Source organism: Aquarana catesbeiana, linkage group LG05, assembly GCF_042186555.1.
Source record: "Aquarana catesbeiana isolate 2022-GZ linkage group LG05, ASM4218655v1, whole genome shotgun sequence".
NCBI lineage: Eukaryota > Metazoa > Chordata > Amphibia > Anura > Ranidae > Aquarana > Aquarana catesbeiana.
Genome location: NC_133328.1, coordinates 546,760,485 through 546,781,123, shown reverse-complemented (window position 1 = coordinate 546,781,123; position 20,639 = coordinate 546,760,485). Strand labels below are relative to the sequence as shown.

Here is a 20,639-nt window from a genome sequence, read left to right as displayed (position 1 = left end):
AGTAGTGGGGACAGAGCCTAAGGCTTCAAATAAGTCCTTTTGAAGCTGTCTCCGCTTAACCCTCTCAAGTAGGAGCAAGACTAGCCCAATTCAGGGAAGGTTTGGGTGGACAAATGACGTGATGCCTGAATTGTAGCCGTCATTTCGATCACGTTATCGCCTCGAGTTCAGAACAAGGCCCCCTCAGACCTTGTTCATAGAAACTGGACTTCCTACGGATTTGGAAAGGAGGCAATGTTTGCAAGGATATATAGAGGAGCTGTTGGCAGCAAGGGCCATCCTTCTGGTTCCAGGGCACGAATTGGGTCAAAGAGTTTGTTCCCCCTCTGTTTTTGGTCCCAAAGGCTTCAGGGGGTTTCGGACCAGTTTTTGACCTCAAAGTCCTGAATTCTTACATGAAGGTTCCACCATTCAAAATGGAGTCATTGGAAATGATCGTTTCGGTTGTGGAGTCAGGAGACTGGATGGTTTCCATTGATCTGGCGGATGCGTATCTTCATATCTCTATAGATGCATCTCACCATCGCTTTCTCAGGCCTTCCGTGGAAGGCTTTCATTTTCATTTTTAATCTCTCCCATTCGGTTTCTGCACGACTCCGAGAACGATTTTTAAAGCTACTGTCTGCTGTTGTTGCGACTCTCAGGGTCAAGGGAGTGCAAATATTACATTATCTAGATAACATGCTACTTCTGGGTCTGTCAAATGAGCTCCTTCTAGTTCATGTGAATTCACCTGCAAAACACTAACTCGTTTCGGTTGGTTTATCAACTTTCGGAAGAGCCAGATGCATCTGACCCAAATGTTGGAGTATTTGAGAGTACAATTCAACACGGATCGGGGTCGTGTTTCTCTTCCTCAGAGGAAGGTCCAGGGGATCCAGTCTCATGCCCCGTACACACGGTCGGATTTTCCGATGGAAAATGTCCGATCGGAGCGTGTTGTCGGAAATTCCGACCGTGTGTGGGCTCCATCGGACATTTTCCATCAGATTTTCCGACACACAAAGTTGGAGAGCAGGAGATAAAATTTTCCGACAACGAAATCCGTTGTCGGAAATTCCGATCGTGTGTACACAAATCCGACGGACAAAGTGCCACGCATGCTCAGAATAAATAAAGAGATGAAAGCTATTGGCCACTCCCCCGTTTATAGTCCCGACGTACGTGTTTTACGTCACCGCGTTCAGAACGAACGTTCAGAACGATCGGATTTTCCGACAACTTTGTGTGACCGTGTGTATGCAAGACAAGTTTGAGCCAACATCCGTCGGAAAAAATCCTAGGATTTTGTTGTCGGAATGTCCGAACAAAGTCCGACCGTGTGTACGCCCTATTAGACAAAGCAGTGATGGCCAGGCCTTCTATGATGCTGAAGGAATCCATGCAGTATCTGGGGGTTTTATTAGCCACAGATCCAGTAGTCCCTTGGGTCAGGTGGCGCAGAAGGAGGTTTCAATGCAACTTTCTTCTTCAGTGGGATCATCTGTCAATTCCAATAATCTGGTCCCTGGTTGGTGGTCAGTAGCTCGCAATCTTTCCAGCGGAGTTCCATTGAAGACCTCAGAACCAATAGTGGTGTCGACCAATGCCAGTCTGGCAGGCTGCAGGGCACACTGCCTGGGTACCTTTGTGGGGCGTTCAAATTTCCTGGGATTGGATGCTGTCAGACGCGCTCTTATTGTTCCAACCTATGTTGCGAGGTCGAGCTGTCAAGAGTCTTTTGGACAACAAAACTACGGTGGCTTATGTGTCTCATCAAGGGGGCACAAGAAGTCACCCTCTCTTTCAGGTGGCATGTCAATCTTCCTCTGCACAGAGAAGAATCTCGGCTCTCTTACAGCATCTTAACTCCCAGGGCCTGGCAATGTTTTAGCAGATCGCTTGAGTCGAGGCTTTGGGGATCACAACAGATGGGGCCTCAACCCCAAGTACCTACGCAAGATCTTCATGATCTGGGGGACGCCTTCGATAGATCTTATGGCATTGGAGAATTGTCAACTGCTTTGCTTCTTCACCCGGACCTAGCATCCGCAGGCATTGGGTTAGGGTGCTCTGTCCAGGTCTTGGGACTTCCCCTTGGTGTATGTGTTTCCGCCGCTTCCATTGGCTCTCAAAATCCTGCTGAAGATTCAGCGAGAAAGGGTCACAGCAATAGTAGTCCTACCTTATTGGGTCAGGGAGCTGTGGTTCCCTCTGGCTTGGAGGATAAAGTTGGGCTCACCAATCCCTCTGCCTCCTTGTCAAAATCTCCTTCTGCAGAGTGGGGCCTGACACCCGAACTGCAGGAGGATAAAGTTGATGACATTATTACAGGATCGGCAGAACGAATGTAACCCATCACTGAATCTGGAATACTATGGAAAGGGGTTGGGACCTTGGATCTCCTTCAGTATCTAACATTTTGGAGTTTCTGCAGAGTAGTCTCCAAGGGTTAGCTTAGAATTCCCTGAAGGGTCAAATCCCTGCCTTGTCGGCTATGTCGTGTACAAGATATGCTCTACATCCATTGGTGATCTGATCTTTTAGGTGCAGCCATAGAAATCAGACCTCCATTGAAATAGTTTTTTCCAAAAGAGGACTTAACACTAGTCTTGGGAACATTGCTGGTTCCTCCGTTTGATCAAGCTTTCTCTTGTTCATTATTTCTTTTAACAGTTTTGTTTTTTTACTAGCCGTGGCCTCAGCCAGAAGAGACTCCGAGTTGTGCGCCTTCTCATCTAAAGAACCATATTGTTTGGTGCTCCCAGACAAGGTAGTCCTTAGGCCGATACCGAGCTTTCTACCTAGGGTGGCCACATAATTCCGTATGAACTGAGAGGTCTTTCTCCCAGCCTTTTCCGGCGGATACAGCTGATGATGAGTGGAGTAGGTTAGACCTGGTCTCTGCGGTTTCAACCTACCTGAAATGGACTAAAAGCTTTGGCAAACAAGATCAGCTGTAGGTTTTCCCAATGGGGCCTAAAAAGGGTATGCCAGCAACATCCAGAGTTGGGTTTTCCTGGTTTGTCAAGACCATGCATATTGCATACAAAATGCTGGGCCTTCCTTCTCCTTCAGAGATCAAAGCACATTCGACGAGGGGTATGGCAGCATCCTGGGCGAAGGTCACCCCTGAGGTAGTTTGTGGAGCAGCAAGCTGGAGCGTGCCCAACACCTTTTTTATTAGGCATTACAAGCTTAATATGGCTTGGCCGCCTGAGGAAACATTTGGCTCTACAGTATTACGGTGGCTGTTGCCCATTAAAAATTTTGAATAGCATTGCATTGAGGGTTTGGCTTATTTTTGTCTTCCCTCCCTTCTTAATATTGCTTGGTACATCCCATAGTAGGCTGACATGGGGAGGTCCAGGAATAAGGAAAATTGTTATCCATACTTACCGTAATTTTCCTTTCCTGGATCCTCCCCATGTCAGCCGGAGGATTCCCACCCAGTTTTTCAGTCGCGAGGGCGTTTTTTTTGAACACTGGTGTGGGCAGCCAGCCGCCCTTTATGGGCTACAAAAGAGGTGGTCCTGGAGGGGTCAGAGGGGGTGGTGCTGACCCATAGTAGGCTGACATGGGGAGGATCCAGGAAAGGAAAATTACGGTAAGTATGGACAACAATTTTCCTTAATATATACACACTGTATATATACACACACACACACACTGTATATATGGGGCTTTACAAATTTGCTTTGCATCTAGGAGCCAGCTAAAAATGTTAGGAGCCAGTTTTTTAACTAATCTTATGGGTAGAACATTTCACATGTTCTCAAAGGTGAACTAATCCTTTTAACCCCTTTCATAGCCAGAGCGGTTTTTGAGTTTTTTGCACATGTTTAAATCATTTTAGGCCTGAAGATTACATAAAACCCCCAAATATATATATATTTTTTGAAAGCAGCCACCCTAGAGAATAAAATAGCGGTAGTTCCAATTTTGTATGCAACACGATATTGCCACATAGTTCTAGGAAACACAATGGGGGTTATTTACTAAAGGAAATCCACTTTGCACTGCAAGTGCACTTGAAAGTGCACTTAAAGTGCACTTGGAAGTAAAGTCGCTGTACATCTGAGGGGGACATGCAAGGAAAATAAAAACAGCATTTTAGCTTGCACATGATTGGATGATAAAATCAGCAGAGCTTGCACTCATTTCAGATCTACACCTTAGATTTAGAGCGACTGGACTTCCAAGTGCACTTTCAGTGCACTTTCAAGTGCACTTGCAGTGCAAAGTAGATTTGCCTTTCATAAATAACCCCCAACGTCTGCAAAAAGAAAAAAATATATTAAAAGTCAATTTTAGGGGGCACAAAAACGCAATAAAATTACCCAATTTGTTGGTACAATATAAAAGCAGAGGTTGCACTGAGTAAATAGATACCCAACATGTCAAACCATTAATATGTCAGTACCCTATATTTTCTATAGGCGACACTTTATAGGCCCCTATATGTCATCAGTTTAGCATCACATAGGCGGTCTGGTGCTAGAAATATTGCTCTCATTTCGGCATGCACGGCGCTTTGTAACATGTTTATCGCCATCTACGTTTTCAGGAGTAGGAGCGTACGTTTACGTTTGTACATGCGTATATGTGGGGGTGGGGGGATTTTATGTGCTTGGGTGTAACTAACTTTTTACAATTAAAAACAAATATATATTTTTTTACATAACATTTTTTCCAATGATATAGGGGACAAAATTTCCTCTACGTGATGATTTTTTTTGGTGACAGGTTCTCTTTAATGAGACATCCAGGGTCTAAAAGACCCTTCCCATCTCCCCTGTGCTCCACTGAATGTAATGCAATGCACATTGCACTGCATTACGTTCTTTCCAAACTGTAATGGGGACCCAGAATTGAGCCCAGGCGCCAGGACAAAACTTCTTGTTGCCATGGTGACCTGGTGCCTGGGGTTTGTCGAGCCCTGAATATTATATATATATATATATATATATATATATATATATATATATATATTAGAGAGAGAGAGAGAGAGACACAGACAGACAGACAGACAGACATACACACACAGTATAGTTCATGGAACCCCTTTTGCCTTCGGAACTGCCTTAAAGGCCAAGTCCACCTTTGTTCACCTTTTTTTTTTTTCCTAAATTCAAGCTCCCCTATGTACCAATATAGCATTAATGTACTACTTTTGGAAAAACCAAATAGTTTCCATTTTTTCTACATACGCTTACCACATGGTCTTTATGGATGTTTCAAAACACTGCTCGATTACTTCCGCCTTACTTCCTGGACAGACTTTAGGTCATGACACAGGAAGGAGTTGACCAGCTGATATCTCATTAGCACACACCCTGCATCATCTACCCTCATAGGGGAGCTTCAATTAAGAAAAAAAACAAGGTGAACTTATCCTTTAATTCTTTGTGGCATACAATCAACAAGGTGCAGATTTGTTGATTGCACATCCATGATGCGAATCTCCTGTTCCACCACATTCCAAAGGTGCTCTATCGGATTGAGATCTGATGACTGTGGAGGCCAGTGAACTCATTGTCATGTTCAAGAAACACGTTTGAGATAATCTGAGCTTTGTTCTGAGCATTGTGCATTCAGTGATGGTATTCTGCATACCTTGGTTGTAACAAGTGTTTTTTTTTGTTTTTTTTTACCGTTCCCTTTCTATTATCTGGAACCAGTCTGCCCATTCTCCTCTGACATCAACAACATCATCTTCTGCTCATTGGATATTTTTTCTTTTTTGGACCATTCTCTGTAAACCCTAGGGATAGTTGTATGTGAAAATACCAGTAGATCAGCATTTTTTTTAAATACTGAGACCAGCCCGTCTGACATCAACAACCGTGCCATGTTCAAAGTTCCTTAAATCCCCTTATATAAGTCCAGGCCTCACCTGTCATGGTGGGCATACCCCTGAAGAGGGCTTCAGGGTCTGGGTCCCATAGCGATAGACTACACCGCTGGTATATAAGAGTCCTTGGTGCAAAAATTGATTGGCTACATATGAGCATATAAGCAAACATCTGATGCCTTTCGGCGTGAGCCTTAGTCATAGCCTACTGCCCTGGACCTATATAACACCCTGTGGCTGAATACAACATGTTGCACTAAGTGCTAAGGTGAGCATCCATGCAGTATCAAGTGCCCAAAGCAACACTGAAGGCTGTCCCCATGGCCTGGGGTCCTTGTACAGCTCCCAAGGTTTTACCAAGACTGCACCTATTAGGATAAACTGCTTCTAGTGTTTTAATAGAAGGCCATGAATACGTTGATTGTGGGTTGATTGGAGAATTCAAAGATACAATAATAAACTAGTTAAGCTAAGAGTGATTTCCCCACAAATGAGAAGAGCCATCACTTTAGAACAGCTTTGCCAATGTCCAAACACCTGAAGGTACAAGTCTGTAACCCAGGGAATATTATGCCTGGGTCCTGTACGGATATAAAATATGAAATACATTTAAATATGTTTATAGCTATAAGCTGAATTAACTACAGTACAGTAACTGCTAATCTTGCATTGAGTTTACAGCTTTCGTTAACATGTTGTGGCAGTTATATATGGATCTAGCATTCGGGGAATGCTCAAGTAGAATTCTGAATATCGCCTACTCCAAAACAGTGTGTTGCCTGACACGGTATCACAAAGTGTCTCTTGGGATTAATAAGAACATTATTCTAAGGCCAATATAAAATGACAAAAAAAAGGTATAACTGCGAGTTGCATATGTGCTTGCTACTGTATAATTAACAGATTTGTGTCTATCATGATCACACATAATTACTTTGTGGCCCTGGGCTTCGGTTATCTAAAGCATGATTAGAACAGGAATGTGAAATTACAGGATTAAAATACACATTCCTTCTACTTAAAATTAAATCTAAATTATGGCAAATTGTAGTCAAAGGTTTGCCTTAACCCAGATGAGTTTACTACCCAAGCATATTTTTTGTGTGATGAATATTTTTCAAAGAGATTAAATTAGATATTTGTCAATGATTTACTGCACACACAGCAACAGTGGTAATAAAGTAATCCCAGACATTTGCAAGAAAAAAAAAGAGCAATGCCACTAAAAGCAGAGTTCTCCACGTTAATGGAGAAGTGCTATGGTCTTATATTATGTTATCCCTGCTGTCCAGAAACCACGTAGAATAATCGTTCCTGACTCTGATCTAGTTATGACAAAGTGAACATAACACATAAGTTGGAGTGTCTATTGTCCCTGGCCATATATTCCAAGTAGAATGTACTAGTGGGCCAATGAGCACAGTCTGACCATAGGCATTTAGAAAGTTTGCACTACTAAGCTGACCATACACTGACTGAAATTCAAGTTCAAATTCAGTTCGGCAGTTTGTGGCCATCATCGCTCAACAAAATTCAACTGTTTGACTGACTTCTGTGGAAAGAACTTGCTGGAAAACTGTTGTCAAACAGCAGCTGCAGCCACTGATTGGTGCTTTCTGTGGTTATCAACAGTTTATGGCCAGCTTTAACTGATAGGGAAAATCAATTCAAAGCTCCACAATTCTTTCAGGTAGACCGGATGGAGTACCTGTACAATTCTGCTGGGAAGAAATGTAACAAACTGCATATTTTTTTCCTTGCTTTCCGTTTCTTTTTACTTAGCCTATCTGTGGCAGAAAGTAATAAAAAGCTCTCTACAATGCTGGCTATACAAGAAATTCTTTATGCCAAGTGGTGAAACTGCAGTAAAGCAGCCTGTTCTGGGGCCAAAACCTTGGCTTGGTTTTTCACTCCCTCTCTTATAACAACCATTTTGTTGCCTGTGGTCATAGACAGCACAAACAGCATTGTTGGAGTTGCTTGATGTTAGTCTATATATACCCAAGAAAGAAGCAAACTCTAATGCCCTGTACACACGATCGAATTTTGCGGCTCGTCGTACGTCACCACGTTCATATTTGTTGGCCAACATTTGTGTGACCGTGTGTATGCAAGACAAGTTTGAGCCAACATCCTTCGAACAAAAATCCAGGGTTTTGTTGGCGGAAAGTCTGATCGTGTGTACGGGGCATAACGCCTCATTTTTTGTTTCATCAGTGGTACACAAGGTAGTACAAGCTCTACTTATCTAAGTCAATGGAGTTTAGAGGCTACAACTTCCTTGAATTTTATGTCTAGGCGGATAAGCATTGCCTTGGATGCACACTATATTGTCAAAAGTATTGGGACGGCTGACTTTACATGCACATGAACTTTAATGGCATCCCAGTCTTAGTCCATAGGGCTCAATATTGAGTTGGCCCCACCCTTTGCAGCTATAACAGCTTTAATCCTTCTGGGAAGGCTGTCCACAAGGTTTAGGAGTGTGTCTATGGGAATGTTTGACCATTCTTCCAGAAGCACATTTGTGAGCTGAGCACTAATGTTAGACGAGAAGGCCTGGCTTGCAGTCTCTGTTCTAATTCATCCCAAAGGTATTCTATTGAGTTGAGGTCAGGACTCGGTGCAGGCCAGTCAAGTTCATCCACCCCAAACTCTTTCATCCATGTCTTTAAGGAGCTTGTTTGTGTATTGGTGCGCAGTCCTGTTGGAACAGGAAAGGACATCAGCAAACCGTTCCCACAAAATTGGGAGCATGAAATTGTCCAAAATGTAACTCCTTAAGAGTTCCCTTCACTTTGAACTAAGGGGCCAAGCCCAACCCATGAAAAACAACCCCACACGCTATAATCCCCTCTCCACCAAATGATTTGGACCAGTGCACAAAGCAAGGTCAACAAAGACATGGGTGAGTAAGTTTAGGGTGGAGGAACTTGACTGGCCTGCACAGAGTCCTGGCCTGAACCATATAGAACAACTTTGGGTTGAATTAGAGCAGAGACTGTGAGCCAGACCTTCTCGTTCAACATCAGTGCCTGACCTCACAAATGCACTTCTGGAATAATGGTCAAACATTCCCATAGAAACACTCCTAAACCACGTGGACAGCCTTCCCAGAAGAGGTGAAGTTGTTATAGCTGCAAAGGGTGGGCCACCTCTACATTGAACCCTACAGGCTAAGACTGGGATGTCATGTAAAGGCAGGTGTCCCAATACTTTTGACAATATATAGTATGTTTCCAATAGATCTGACCTCTGTTAAATAAAAAATTTCAAATGTCAATATTTAAAGAGATACTATCTTGTGCTGAGCTACGTTATAATCGAACAAAAAAATGACAGCTTGACCTACCAAACGTTGCATTACCAGCTAGTGTAGTATATGTAAGAGGAGGCTGAGGAGACCTTGAGTTCAACCTGCCACAGTCATGGTTGAAATCATGTCTCATTCTCCACAAAATGTGGAAATATTGTTTCCTCATAGCTGCCACTTAAAAACTTCATTATGAACTGCATTATGATCACAGTAATAAACATGCTTTTGTAAATTATATCTAATTTTAATGCAAAGTGATTACCACCAGAGTTGACTGTCCCAGTGTCTAGTCAACGCACGAGGCTTGATTTACTAAACTTTAACACCAGCCTCAGGCACTCCATTGTATGCCATTTGACTGTAATTTTCAAATTTCATTGGACTCGACAAACAATAACTGTTACTTTTTAGAAAACATGGATATGTTGGCTGTGTTGGCTTTGTGAATTAAGCCCATCTTCTGCATTCCCTATGTAAATTTCACTCTGGACTTACCAGATTTGGTAAAAGCTGGAATCTAGGCAAATATATAGTCTAAATGCAAGAGCCACATGTATGATTATTTAAATCTTTGTGTTCTTTCTATATTTCTCCTCAGTCTGTGTAGCAATCCAGCATGAAAAAACATCTGCATGTTAGCTCCAGTAAAGTCCAGTCATGGCCTCACTCTCTTCTGCAGGATGGATGGTCTCCGAATAGTCAGGGGTGGGAAGTAGGGTCCCCCAGGGTTTTGTGCTGGGACCAATCCTGTTTAATTTGTTTATAAACGACCTGGAGGATAGGGTAAATAGCTCAATCTCTGTATTTTCGGACGACTCTAAGCTAAGTAGGGCAATAACTTCTCAGCAGGATGTGGAAACCTTGCATGAAGATCTGAACAAATGGGGTGGACAACTACATGGCAAATGAGGTTTAATGTAGAAAAAAGTAAAATAATGCATTTGGGTGGCAAAAATATGAATGCAATCTACTCACTAGGGGGTGAACCTCTGGGGGTATCTAGGATGGAAAAGGACCTGGGGGTCCTAGTAGATGATAGGCTCAGCAATGGCATGCAATGCCAGGCTGCTGCTAACAAAGCAAACAGAATATTGGAATGCATTAAAAAAGGGGATTAACTCCAGAGATAAAGCGATAATTCTCCCACTCTACAAGACTTTGGTCCGGCCTCACCTGGAGTATGCTGTCCAGTTCTGGGCACCAGTCCTCAGGAGGGATGTACTGGAAATGGAGCGAGTACAAAGAAGGGCAACAAAGCTAATAAAGGGTCTGGAGGATATTAGTTTGAAGAAAGGTTGCGAGCACTGAACTTATTCTCCCTGGAGAAGAGACATTTGAGAGGGGATATGATTTCAATTTACAAATACCATACTGGTGACCCCACAATAGGGATACAACTTTTTCGCAGAAGGGAGTTTAATAAGACACGTGGTCACTCATTAAAATTAGAAGAAAAGAGGTTTAACCTTAAACTGCATTGAGGGTTCTTTACTGTAAGAGCGGCAAGGATGTGGAATTCCCTTCCACAGATGGTGGTCTCAGAGGGGGGCATCGAAAGTTTCAAAAAATAATTAAAAAAGCACCTGAACGACCGCAACATACAGGGATATACAATGTAATACTGACATTTAATCACACACATAGGATGGACTTGATGGACTTGTGTCTTTTTTCAACCTCACCTACTATGTAACTATGTATCCACCCTCCCTGTAGTTCTCCGCAGTCTGTAAAGGGTGGAGCTATCTGGTCCTCCTACAGCTCTGCTATCTGCAATGTCACCATTGATAATGAAATCACCCCTTCTTTTACAAGGTATCATCTGTCTTGAAAAGTTATTTGGTGCACCAAAGTGGACTTATACCATTTGTGGAATATATTCAAAATTTAGCTTTAAAGCCCCACTCAAGGTAAAAGCTACTGTTTTACAGTATCTTCTATCATTCCTTTCTAAGTTGTCCCGGTGTTCTTACCACCTTTTCCTGGTAAAGGCAGAAATACACACCTAAGTAACCCCCATCCAGGTCCCTCACTGCAAGCAGTTCTGTTGTGGGGAGCCATTGATGCCATAGCACCCTGAGACCATCAGTCCCCTGCCATTATCCCCTTCTCTCTCCTGAGAGGACACCGTCAGCAGCCATCCAATGGTAAGTATTCACGCCCCACAGGAAGTGATATGGACACCTGAAGAAAGACCCTATAACAGAAGAGAATACTCGGGGTGGGTATGTCACGTGATCACAGCTTACAGGTATCCCAGAGCGGGACTTTAAGGCTCAACTTTTGCTATTTTTTTTAATATAATGAGGTAAAACAGAACTGTTGTCATATTGTTGCTGCTATTTGTGTCCTATGTTCTCATCAGAACAGGACATAAGAGGCATTCTTCCCAGAGACAAAAACAGAAACGTCAACAAAAAATTTATAAAAAATAATTTAAAAAAATATATATAAAAATACAGTGTTTAACCAATTCTGCTCTATCCATAAAAAATGTATTTGGAGTTCCACTTTGCTGTTGCCTTTCCCTGCTTTCTACATCTCTTCAGCGTCATCAGACACACAGAAGTCAGTAACGGGGGGAAGGAATACGCAGACATCACACATCACATTACTTTAACCCAGCTGTGTATTTATTAATAAATCAAAATTTATTTGTTGAACTCAACTACTTTTACTTGGTAGCAGCCTCTTGCAATCCCCCTACACTACACTCAGCATTCAGAATGGGTGAGGGAGAGCAACACTGGTAGCCAATCAGATTTGGTGCCTGGCAATGAACCTGCTGAAAGCAGGAGTGAATAGAGTAAGCATTGGTGTGATCTTATCAGTCTTTTTTATTTTCAATCAGCGGGCTGGGGGTGAAGAAAAGAGTAACCTAATTGTAACAAAGAATCTGGGATCATTCTCCTGGAAGTGCTGTGTGACAGGACTGTGTTCATCTCAGGAGTAAATGGAACTGCAGAACCATTGGCAGGAAAACAGCTTCCTTATGTAAGTTTCATCTTTACGTTTAGATGTCTGTCTGGAGTTCAGCTTTAAAAATGCAAAGGAAGCCTAAACCAAATGAACAGATTAAACCACAGACTATTGGTTATTGGTTCCCCTTAAACAATCTTTTGAACAGATGAACAATTCAATAAAACACATGGAAAGAGAACATGAAAAACTTGCCAGAGGCAGAAAAAGAAAAGAAGAGTAGAAGCTGCTTGGAGGAGTTAATATGTCTCGATTTGTGACGTAGAGAAAAGACATCACCACTGTTATCCTCCCTTGTTATAAGTCTTTAATGTTCTGAATGATTCCTTGTTACATCTTACTTAGTATCGATCTTACAGGCATCCCTACCTATCCTTTACCCAGTGTGGTCACTGAACAGTAGAAAGGTTCAATAGGACGATCAGCTCCTCATCCACTTTTTCTCGAAAGCAATTTGTATTATGGATTTATTTTAATAGTGTACAGTGGCAGTTGCTGTTTTTACTATTAAAAAACAGTTTGATTATCTGACCCTGCTTACTTTATCTTTTTAGGTTCTGTGCACAGCCTTTAAAACGAATCAATAGACAGGAATTCCTGCACAGCATTATGTTGAAATCAATCTTAATTCAGACTTATTTATACTTTCCTTGCATGGTTCAATCTCTTTTCTCTCCTAATTGTTTCTGCATTTTTTAAATAAAGCATTTCTAGTTACAGAATAATGCATGCCATTTTTTTTGCTACTTCAATCATTTCAGAATTTCTCCATGTAATGGCAAAATTAACTTAAATCCTCCTTGCAAAGTTGTTCTCAATTTGTATTCCAGGGGAGTAGAAACTGGTAGTGCGTAATGACCTTTTTTGTTCAATCACTATATAGTGCAATAAATATTCATCACTCCAGCTCCAAGTCTTCCTATTATTACTGCTCCTTGAGCCTTCGAATGCACAGTGTTAAAAATAGGATATAGGTTAACTACAAAAGCAAAAAAAAAAAAAAAAATTGCAATAAAACTGAACAAAACATTTGTAAGTAAAATACATTTAAATGAAGACAAAATAATCAATATAAAAATAAAAAATATCAATAGTAGTCTACAAGTAAATATGAAGATCAGGTAAACCATGATCATTTTTTTTTAACATGCTAGAGAAAAAAAGTGTTGCTCGGACCTTTATCACATTGTGCAGAGGTAGAAAATATACAATGAACGCATGCATACAGCACACTGACCCTGTAGTATAATAAAAAGGTATACAGCGAAGATACCATTTGCCTGTGTTCTGTAAAACCACAAAATTCAACATGAATATGTGGACTAAGAGAAAACAAAGGTATGGCTTCACTGATAAAAACAGGTCATGAAACAATTGCATATTATAAACAAAACTGCTTTAAATGGAATAAGCTGGTTACTACTGGAAACACCACTAATGCACATTTCATTCAAGGCTGGTTCACACCAGCAGTTGTATGAGAACACAGCTGCTAATGTGCGGCTGGATGACAGCAATGCTGATACACCGTTTGTGGTGCATTACATTGTGTACTTTTTTTTTTTGTTTGTTTGTTTTTAAACAAACTGTTGAAATCTCACATACTGGCATTAAGTTCTATTGGCTGCAGCCAATAGATTGCCTTGCATTGCACTACACTGAAAAAAAGTACTGCATGCACCACTGCAATATGGTGATGTGAACTGGCCAGGTAGGAAACAGGGCATTTTGCCTTGTCTTGTGGTGGGACTGCACTGAATAGCTGTTCAATGCATTCCCACCACATTTAGTGTTTATAGTCCCCTAATCTTTATAAATAAACTGCTATTTGCTAAAGGTTCCTGTATACACCATCAGACACCTAGGGCTCCATTTATAAAGCAGTAATATGGCCTTACCACTGCCATGCCACTGTAGTGTACAAATGGGCATTATGCCCCTGCTTGATCCAGAATTGTAAAGCAAACAAAGCACCATTCAAAACAATGAATGGACAACACACAAAAAAGAAGAGAGAAGAACCAAGTAGGGAGACCTATCAAAGTCATGTGACGAAGTCATAATGTTCTCTCCGCAATAAAAAGCAGAGGACACAGCAGGCTCCACACCACAGCCTAAAAAGCTTGTAATAAATTGCAGTATCCAGTGGAGAGAGGTATCTGCAATAAATAAGCCCTTAAAGTGGACATTCACTCCAAAAAAGCACTTCTTGTCTTTGTAACCCTCCCACCTTTTTGCAATTCACTTTTTTTGTTTTGTTTATTTACCTATTTTTTAATTAATAGCTGTGGCCTAGGGGAGAATGATCTGTACTGCTGGAATGTCCATGTCAGATATTCCACAGGGCTTCGGTGTAGAGGCAGTGGTTGAAGGGTGGGCAGACCCTGGGGACGAATCATCAGGGGACCAGTTCCCTGGCACCTAGAGGAGACAGCCAGCTCCTGAAAATGTAGACATAGATGACAGCACAGGACCCGGCGTGCAGCAGATCACAGCAGGAAAATTCTGGATTTGCTGGGTGTGTGCATATGTTTTTGAGCATAACCCAGCAAAAGAAGGAGGTTATAAGGAGAAAGAGACCAAAATGGGAAGAAGTTCTTTATTTAAGTAAAACACCAATGTTAGCTATACAAGAAATTATACATTTATTATATAATGATAGATTTAAAAAAAGAGGTTTTATTTTCAAGTGCACTAGCACCTTCTTTAGAGCCACAGACAGCCATTTTCTTTGGAAAAAAGGGAAAAAAAAAAAACTTCCAATTTGAAAAAAAAACACATTTGCATTCAAAGAGACTTTTTCTTTGATTTGTTAAACAACTGTTTTCAAGCAATAAACTGTTTACCATGATCAAGTGTATGAATAATCTATTGTTACATGTATGGCATGCAGTAGAAACACCCTCTGATCTTAAAACATGCTTGAAAGGTCTTAAAAAAGGCAATACAGCTAGACAAAAAGGGCAAGAAGCAACATACCACAAATCATTGTAAAGTGCCCATGAGAAAAGGCAAAGGCCCTAAAAGAGTGTATTCTAGACTTCACTTACCAAATCAATCCTACGTGACTTCAAGTATGTAATTTACAGTATAAACCCAGAGCATTCTCAAGTACCTGATATACTGTACATATACAGAATTGTGCTAAAATGTTTGCAGACTCTGGGGCAGAAATCTTGAAATTTTGGCATTGATATTGAAAATATGACTGATCATGCCAAAAAAAAATGTGTTCTTTTATTTAAGGATAGTGATCATATGAGGCTATTTAATATCACATAGCTGTTTGGCTCTTTTTTAAATGAAGGATAACAAAATTCACCCAAATGGCCCTGATCAAAAAATTCCATACCCTGGAATGTTTGGCCCAGGGAAAGACACACAAGGTGACACACACACAGGTTAAAATGGCAATTAAAGGTTAATTTCCCATATCTGTGGCCTTTTAAATTGCAATTAGTGTCTGTGTATAAATAGTCAATGAGTTTGTCAGCTCTTACGTGGATGCACTGAGCAGGCTAGATACTGAGCCATGGGAAGCAGAAAGGAACTGTCAAAAAACCTACATAACAAGGTAATGGAACTTCATAAAGATGGAAAAGGATATAAAAACATACCAAAAGCCTTGAATATGCCAGTACTGTTCAATCAGTTATTAAGAAGTTGAATAGTCAGGGATCTCTTGATACCAAGCCAAGTTCAGGTAGGCCAAGAAAGATTGCAGCCACAACTGCCAGAGGAATCGTTCACAAAGAAAAATCCACAGGAATCCAAGAGAAATAGAAGCTGCTCTGGAAAAAGGCGGTGTGGTTGTTTTTAAGGAGCATAATATGATGATACTTGAACAAAAAAGAGCTCCATGGTTGAGTTGCCAAAAAGTAGCCTTTACTGTGCCAATGCCACAAAAAAGCCAGATTGCAATATGCCCCACAATACCTTTCTGGCAACTCGACCATGAAGCTCATTTTAGTATCGCCATATTGTGCTACTTAGCAACAACCACACCACTTTTTCTAGAGCAGCCTGTATTTCTCCTTTGGTTACCAGTGAGTTTTTCTTTGTATCCTGAACGATTCCTCTGGCACTTGTGGCTACAATCTTCCTTGGCCTATCTCAGCTTGGCATTTTTGGCACGACCAGTCATATTTTATCTTCGCATCCAACACTTTTGGGTAAGATTCCTGAATTCCCCTACGTCACTACTGTGTCCTGTAGTAGGGGTTGGCGGTAGGAAACCACAGTGCACAGTTGTGGACCAAGCATCTTACATACCCGAAAGAGTCTTGGATATAAAGAGGCAATGGCTTTGCAAGAGAAAGCAGACCAAAGGAATGGTACATGGGAAACGTGAGTTTAAACTCTCTTCATTTGCAGGAGGTGCTTTTTCGATTTTTTTTTCTTTTTACAAATGTTTAACTCTCTAACATTCAAACTTTCCTCAGCCAGTCTGATATAATTTAGGCAATTTTTTATTAAACCATTTTGATCAAAAATATCTACTTTTAATGCTACATCCTAGCACAAACCCAAATATGTATTTAAATAAAATAAAATAAAAAAATTGCATTTTTAAAGCTAGCTAATATAAGTGTCCGAATCATTATTTGTTTGTATTATATTTTTCAAGGCAAATTTTTTATTGGTGACAACAGTGCCCCATTCCCATAAAATGTGTGGTAAAACAGGTACTTGTTTCCATCGTAAGTCCATGTGACAAGGTGGCAACACAGGAGCTCAACTGGGAAACAAGAAGAGTGTTGTGACCTTATAAAAAGGAAGTGCCTGAACAAAGACCTTCATGGCAGAATCATCGGGTATTATTTTAGTAAAATCTGCTGTTTGAAATTATATTAACATGGTAAATCTTCCAAGAGAATTTATTGATTGGGTTTACATATACTTTAAGGCCTCATGCACACAGGACTTTTTTTTCTTAACTCTCCTAGAAGCCTTCCTCTTGGTAGTAGAATTTTTGCAGAAAAAGAACGCCTGAAGCTTGTAAAAGTTTAAAACGCTTTTACAAGAGTTTGGGCATGTTTACAGGCATCAAGTACTTGGGTGTAAATTAATTTAATTGGCCAGAATAAATAATTTATTCTGGCCATTGAAATTAATTAACGCTCAAGCGCTAAAGGCGTCTAGCGTTAAAGCGCATTTAGACAGGTTTACAAGTGTCAAGTTTTTTTATGCCAAAATTCTGCTGCTCCTGGACACCCCAGCAGTGTTTTTTTCTTTTTTTTTTTCTGCCTCTAAACTCTCCTACCACTCAATGCTACTAAAAGCCTATGTGTGCATGGACACATAGGCTAACATGCAGGTCAGTACAGAGGCAGGAAAAAAAGCCAGACTCCTAGAAGAAGCTGTAAGAATGTCCAGTGTGCATGAGGCCTAACACTGTAAACATCGTTACAAGAAGGAGCAGGGTGAGCAGAGTGATGAACCTGTCTGGTTTTAAAAACTGGCTGAATGGAGCTAAGTGATTGTCAGGTAAGTCAGCCCACATGCATGTGTTTTAAGTTAGCGGTTTGTCTCAAGATGCCATCAAGAATGACAGAAACCGAGAGACCTACCTGTAAGTTTGAGGTTTGCTGAAGAATGAGGAAGTTAGAGGAAAGACTGAGGTAGGACATATGGATGACGAAGTGGTGTGACAGAAGAAATGTTTAGCCAAGTTTCAAATCTACAGTCTTTGTAGTTTGCATCTAGTTGATGGATAAATTTCAGAACATATTGGTCCTTATAAAGTAACACTGTTGTCACCATCCAAAAAAGCCTTAAAAAACAGTTCCCTGCATAGAAAGAGGTCATATAGTTGCTTTTCCAGTGGGTCGTGCCTTCTGTGTTGAAGAACTGCAGTCTCTGTCAGACTCTTTAGCATTCAACAGCTCTGGGAATATCTGATGCTTGTCTTCCCTGTTGCAGACTGTGGTTCCATCCTTGGGTCACCTACCTCAGTAAAGGACACAGCAGTGCCATAGGTTTCAGTGGAAGGAAACATGTTGGTCAACATGGGACACATTCATCCAACACTCCGGAAGTGTTAAATGCTATATAGTCTGAAGAAGGTTGTATTGCTTTAATAATGTGAAGATAGAAGATACAAGCCACCAGAGAATAAGTATAACACCACTCCCTATGCAGGGAGCTGGCACTGGGTGCAGTGCCACATTAATGCAGTTTGCAGTAAAATGTTAACCTTTAAAGAATCATTCTACACCAAATTTATATCTAGATTTTTGGTAGCTGCCAAAGAATAAATTATATAAATCAATAGTTTCTTACATTTTGCAGTACTTAAAAAATTAAGTAAACTCCAACACTCAAAGGTAGGAATAGAGGCAGCAGCAATGGCAGGGAGGTACTGTAACCTGAGTCTTAAATCATACAAGAAGTCAAGGGGGATGACGTCAATCGAGAAACAAAAAATACAATTTCTAGGTTGACTGACCCCTAAATGAAAAAACAAACAAACAGTATTATATGTAGGAATTTATGCCAGGATCTGAATTAAAGTGACTGTAAAGGTTCCAATGTTTTTACTTAAAATACAAAAGAGATGTACATTTACCAGCTCTGTGCATTAGTATTGCACAGAGTGACCCTAAACTTCCTCTTCTGGGCTCCCCCACTGGCGCTCCTCTATGCCTGCCCCTATAGCAAACTGCTTGCTATGGGAGCAGACGTGCAGGCTTGGATGTGCCTCCTGCTTCCTCCTCACTGAATTTGATTGACAGCAGCAGGAGCCAATGGCTTTTGCTGCTATCAATCTGTCCTGTAAGACCAGGAATAAAGAGCAGTACTGCACAACACAGCATTGGATTGATACAGGACTCAGTCAGGTAAGTATTTAGGGAGGGAGGGGGGAGCAGACAGTTAGTGAATTTTTAACCTTAATGATGGTAATGCATTAGGGTAAAAAACATTCTAACTTTAGAAAATCTTTAAAACATAGTCTTATCTCATGTGAAATATAGGATTACATAAATGTATGGCCTATAGTATTTAGGCAGCCATTACACAGGCTGAACCAAGTTTAATTTCACTAGGAGCTAATTACACCAAGCTTTGGTTCACACTGATATGGTGCAGGACACCGCATGTAATTCGCACAGAAATCGCAGCACATACTGTGCGAATTACATGCAGTCTCTGGGGTGCGATTTGAGCCATGGATTTGAAATTGCACAGCATTTGCACCAAAACTCGCGCAGGACCCTTTTTTGTCTGCAACAGAATCGGATGTGTGAGCACCCATGCGATCCGATTCTGCAAATCGCACTACGTTTTGCAAACTGATTACGGGTGTCATTAACCCAACATACACACCGATTTTGATGCAGTGTTCAATCCGCAGTGAATTTGCACCGCATCTAGTGTGAACCGAGGCTTAAGGATTGAAGGTATACATCTGAGGTCACTGTGAACAGACAGCCTACAGCCTACTGGTTTAACCTAAAATCTAGTAGCCCCTAGTGCATTCACCACAGAATAAGGTTATATACTTGATGAATGGATAGGCCACAACTTCATCAATGGTGTTTCAGCCTATAATAATGATCATTTACAATGTACCGGTTACAGGCACATCAGTCTGTTTACTGCAGTAAAATGAGAGCTGAACATCACATCATTACTGATAAGCGTATGCCCCAGTGAATATAATAGTTCCATACCTGCTGCTGTAGGTTGTGGGCATTTTCTCGCACTGAAGCCATCTCTGTTTCGTACTTGTGATTGGCTTGCTGAAGCTTAAGCATCTCTTGAATTGCCAGTTGGTGTTGATCTTTTAATGATGTCAATTCAGTTTTCACAATTTCAAGCATTTTCCTAAATTATGAGAGAAACACAGGAAAAGAATAACAACTTAAATCTGCTAAAAGAGACACAATATTGGGTGATGGAGTTTTTGAAAGCCCAATTGATATATAAAGCTGGCCATACACCGTAAAGCCTCGTACACACGATCGGACTTTGCAACAACAAAACCGTGGAATTCTGTTTGAAGGGTGTTGGCTCTAACTTGTCTTGCATACACACGGTCACACAAATGTTGGCCAACAATTACGAACGTAGTTAACATACGAACGTAGTGACATACAAGATGTACGTGATATCTCTATTATGAACGCTAGTTTTACAAGACCGAGAGCTTCTGGCTCGTCCTCGATTCCGAGCATGTGTGTTTGTACTTTGTCCGACGAACTTGTGTACACACGATCGGAAAGTCCGACAACACACATTTGTTGGCGGAAAATTTGAGAACATGTTAGCCAACATTTGTTGGCGGAAAGTCCAAAACAGTTGCTTGATGGAGCATACACAAGGTCGGACTTACCGCCAACAAGCTCACATCCAACATTTCCCGTCGGAAAATCTGATCGTGTGTACGGGGCTTTAGACTTAACAGATTCCTACATCCATGCTAATAGTGTGAAAGGACAAATGCCCCCTGCGGAGCTATTGTATTCTGACAGCTGAAACAGCGACTGTCAGAACACCCGAACAGCAGCT

General features: G+C 41.1%; 1 protein-coding gene across 6 annotated transcripts in view; it reads right to left on the bottom strand.

The window, feature by feature from the left end:
- Positions 1-20,639, bottom strand: part of LOC141145285 (uncharacterized) — a 577,610-nt gene that overhangs the window by 356,459 nt on the left and 200,512 nt on the right. For all 6 annotated transcript variants that reach the window (XM_073631839.1, XM_073631841.1, XM_073631840.1 and 3 more), the window contains exon 14: positions 19,802-19,955. In XM_073631839.1, the coding sequence (XP_073487940.1) occupies positions 19,802-19,955 (154 nt within the window). The remainder of the gene's footprint in view (positions 1-19,801; positions 19,956-20,639) is intronic.